The 4,272-nt window shown below is 45.6% G+C and overlaps 1 protein-coding gene across 1 annotated transcript; it reads right to left on the bottom strand.

Moving 5' to 3' along the window:
• Positions 1–1,284: 1,284 nt before the first annotated feature.
• LOC147430412 (uncharacterized) lies at positions 1,285–3,098 on the bottom strand. The gene is made up of 5 exons (XM_086494870.1): positions 2,928–3,098; positions 2,603–2,794; positions 2,363–2,507; positions 2,184–2,256; positions 1,285–1,708 (listed from the first exon to the last, which is right to left on the bottom strand). The coding sequence occupies exons 1-5, from the start codon at positions 3,008–3,010 to the stop codon at positions 1,605–1,607; spliced, it is 597 nt and encodes a 198-aa protein (XP_086350996.1). The 5' UTR covers positions 3,011–3,098; the 3' UTR covers positions 1,285–1,604.
• Between the last annotated feature and the right edge of the window lie 1,174 nt (positions 3,099–4,272).

Raw genomic sequence — 4,272 nt, 5'->3', positions numbered from 1 at the left:
ATCCTTGCTGCCAACCATAAGCATGCTTTTGCTCACTTGAAGCACCTATACCATAAACCACTATCATTCCATCTGCGAGAGAACCCTCCATTGTATATTCTTCTTCAAAAAAACCTCGCCACTGACACAAAGACACCTGTTAAGCAACCTCCCATAACACATGTATCCATAGCATCCCATAAAATAGCAAAACCCTGCAATTTGCCTTCACCTGCTGCATAGCCAAGAAAACCTGATTCCTTTGCAAACCTGTATCCCAACCTCTGTAAATGGCTCCAAGGCCACCTTCTCATACTCAAGAACATGATTGCTAGAGCTTCAACCTGTTCAAATACCTCATCACCTGCAAGGTTGGTGGAACCTTCCTCTTTGCATGGAGCCTTGCTCTCATAGGCTGCACCTATATCAGTTTACATAGAGTCATCTGCCAGAGCTAACTCTCCACGGTCACACACAAACTCTGAAATTTCAAAGTACACCTCTACATGCTCACCCAAGTCAAGGTTGCCCCACCCCCTGCATAGACAAATCACTTCGACATACCTCTATTTCTGCTTCTAGCTCCTGCAAGTCATTCTCAAGAGCCTGCTCTTGAATCAAACTGGATGCACAATCAAACCATACCTCTTCCTGCAATAGGGACTCACCATCACACGACATTTGATAGGGCTGCTTGACTGGCAGATTCACACAAGGTGAAACACTATATGCCTCTTCGACCTTTAGCTGGCTGGTAGGCAGCTCACATACACTGTTCTCCACTTCATCTACATGAAAAACATCATAAGTTTTTTACCTAGAAGACAAGGACTTCGTCTCCCACATGGTATCTGTGTCCAAACTGCTGTGTCCAAACTGCTGTTGGAGCTATGAGAACAATCGGACTCCTCTTTTGAACTTGTCAATTCTTGGATCACTGCTTCCTTCCTCGTTGTTGGTTTTGGAACCGACACCTCTTCTTTAAGATCTTTTACCATCTCTCTCTTGAGGAAGCAAACTGGGTGGCACCCTGAATATGCCTCTCTGCACCTTTTGAACCCTTGTTGGCACTTCTTCTACCTCTTCTACCCTGGAATCAACTTCACGTGCTTTGATCACATTCATATCAACAAAAAAAGGAGCTTTTACCTTTTGATGCTCATTGATCTGTGTGGACCTGGGTCCACTGGCTACAGTGATTGCAGACTGTAGCAATCCTGCCTCCGTCTTCTTCTTCATCTTTCGACTCTTTGCTCTGGCAACTCTGACAGCTTCGTCATAAGTGCTTGGCTCTTCATACTCCACTTTCTCACGAACATAAGGATGCAAACATGATAGAAACCTTTCTAGCTTAAAGTATCCCGCATTGGTTGCTTGGGTAGCAGCCACAAAATCCCCCCAACATGCTTCAAATTTAGCAACAAAAGCATCGAAACTCACTTACTTCTTGCTGCAAGCCTTTGAGCTTTGCATCTGCTTCTGAAGCCGACACCACTTTTTGATACCTTTGTAGAAAGTGCTCTCGAAATCCGATCCAAGTCTGCTTGTGTGCATCTTCTAAACCATCAAACCAAACTTTTGCTTTACCTCGCAGCACCAAAGTTAGAGTTTGGAGCTTTGCCTCATCACCTGGCATCTGCAATACTGCCAGCATAAATAGCTAAAATCGGCAATCCACTCGTCAGCATCTTCATCTCCTTTGAACACTGGAACAAATTCCTGCTCCATCCTGACTCAAGAACACCTTGTTAGGGAGCAATCAGTGGATCCTTAGTGGGGGCACCACAAGATGGAAAGGGGAAAATGGGAAAACCACGGGCACACTAACTGAATGCCTCTCTATAGCCCAGTGATTTCATAGCACCCCTATCCTCTAGCAAACACACATCTCGATACACAATCTACAAACAATCAATGTCCGAGCCTGATCTCGACCAACCCCGACTATACATACCCATTTGCAAAGCATATCATGATGGCCCTCATTTAAAACCCTTTAGAACACCATATAGTCAATCCAATAGCAAGCTACACTCAAAATCCTACCCAATCCTTGACATACACCCGTTTTCTTCAAGCTTGAAGACTTGTACACACCAACATCCATATAGAAAGCACATATGTATTCTATGCATCATAGGATACAAGCAAAAGATAGAAACTAGGAACCATAGAATCAACAACTGAATGATTACTATACTGACTTGAATGGTAACATGCCCTCCTCATTCTCTCATGCATGGCTCGCGACCAGTCCTTGCACTCCTCTGCTCTGTCCTCAAAGCCACCAAACTCTCAATTCTCAACAAGCCCTTATGTGCACTCGACCTAGTCCACCAACCTGTGACCTATAGCGCTGTCATGTCCTCTCCTTCATTTAAACCATATTCTGCCATAGCTTCCTCTGTCGTCCCGAATTACAACACTCCTTTGCAGTTCCCAAACACCCTTTTGCAGCTCCTCCTGGGCCATCATTGACTCTCTCTTTAGACTCGGAACCTCTAACCTTTAGCGCTCCCCTTTCCTTCCTGATAGCGCCAAAAAAACACCCTTCTCCTTCATAGCCGGCCTTGCGGCCCTGTTTCCAATACCCGAGGGTCAGCCTCCAACCTGCAAGGAGCACCTCCCTTGAGGTCCCCAATCACTGGCCGCCCTCTCTGCAGCCCTCAACTCCCTTCTTTGATCACGCTGCCCTGCAGCCCCCTCTGCTTCATGCGCATCATCCAGGTGGCGACTCTGCCCTGTCTTGCCCTGGCGGCCTCTCACAAGCCAACACACACCTCCTGCAACCCCTTGGCGTCCCTCCTGCAGCGCCCTTTCCTCAACTCATAACCCCTCCAACCCGGTTCCCCTCCGTCTCGCCAAGGCCTGTCCTCTCAACTGGTAGCGCTACCTTCATCCATGCCACTGGCCGGCCCTCCTCAACTAGTGCCTCCTTTGCATGCTACCCGATCTGGCATCCCTTTCCTTCCAATCTCCAAGTGCTGGTGCTTCCTTCATGCAGCCCCCAGATGGCACCCTCCTCCTGCATGCGCTGCGCGTCGACTGCAGCCCGACATAATTTTATTTTTTTTGCCGTTTAATAGATTAAAGCTATATTTTTAAAAGCCTTGCTTGGCAGCCTTTCTGGCACTTTTCTCCATGAGGTTGGTCGGATATCCACCTCCTGCCGTCCCAAAAAGATAAGCCCTGCTTTAGCCTCTCATCATCACCATCCTCTCTACATAAAAATCATGCTTTCTCAATTTGCTTCCACACCCATGATGCGGATTTGATCCCCGCTCCACCACAAAAAACCCATGCTTAGCTAAGGATCACAAAGAGAGTTGACTAGCCATTTGAAAACCATGATTGCTTGCCATACTGTTCGATCGGTGACTTGCTAGGTATTAGCATCTAGACAATAAGCACCCTCCATAAATCATAGCACCATTTGAGAGCGAGATCCACCAACCCTCGGCAGTGTCCATCCATCACGATTTGGCAAAGTTTCTGAACTGTATTTGACCAATTAATAGAAACCCTTGGCATACACATCACTGTGAGACTTGCTCCAAAATGCATCTGAGACCTACCAAAGTCCGATACAATCATCTTGCCTGATGCTATATTCCTGCTGCTGGCTTCTCCCACTGTCAAGAAAAACTGGGTGCGCTAACGCCTTTGAAGCACCAAAACCTCAACCTATTGAGAATGAAGGAGCATGTACCATAGTAGTTTGAGATATGGCACTCACACTCTCTCACTTCTGTAATGTGTAGCATCAAGCTTACCTCAAGCCAAAGTGTGAAGCTCACAAAGTGGTTGCTACACTTAGGTCTCTCTTCACGCATAAAGAATTGGTGTGTTGTGCGAGAGATTAGAGCTGAGAGATGGAGGCTAAGGCTTAGAGCTTTGAGTTCTGTGTTTTTTTATAAGAAGAAGAGGGGCCTATTTATAGGTTTGAGACCCCTCATTAAGGTTATTGGTAACCCTATTTTACAAGCTAATCAAATCAAGATTATGAATTTTTGAATATCAAAACATAGTGGGCCTTCTTTGTTTGCTTGAGTCACGTATGTGGGCTCAAGAGAAAGAAATTATTGATGGTAGATAGGGTGAAATTAGAGATATAAGAGAGAGAGGGAGAGAGAAAGAGAGAGAGTTTTACTATATGTCCATGTTTTGAGGTGATGTGCTTGTTACGATTAGGTCATGGGTATTTGTGTTAGTAGGTTAGTAGTTAGTGTTAGCAATCACTTAGTTAGTGTTAGCAATCACTAAGTTGTTAATGATACATTTACAATGGGTAGA

Source organism: Adiantum capillus-veneris, chromosome 22, assembly GCF_014529385.1.
Source record: "Adiantum capillus-veneris isolate H3 chromosome 22, ASM1452938v2, whole genome shotgun sequence".
Classification (NCBI taxonomy): domain Eukaryota; kingdom Viridiplantae; phylum Streptophyta; class Polypodiopsida; order Polypodiales; family Pteridaceae; genus Adiantum; species Adiantum capillus-veneris.
This window is presented reverse-complemented; position numbering and strand designations above follow the sequence as displayed.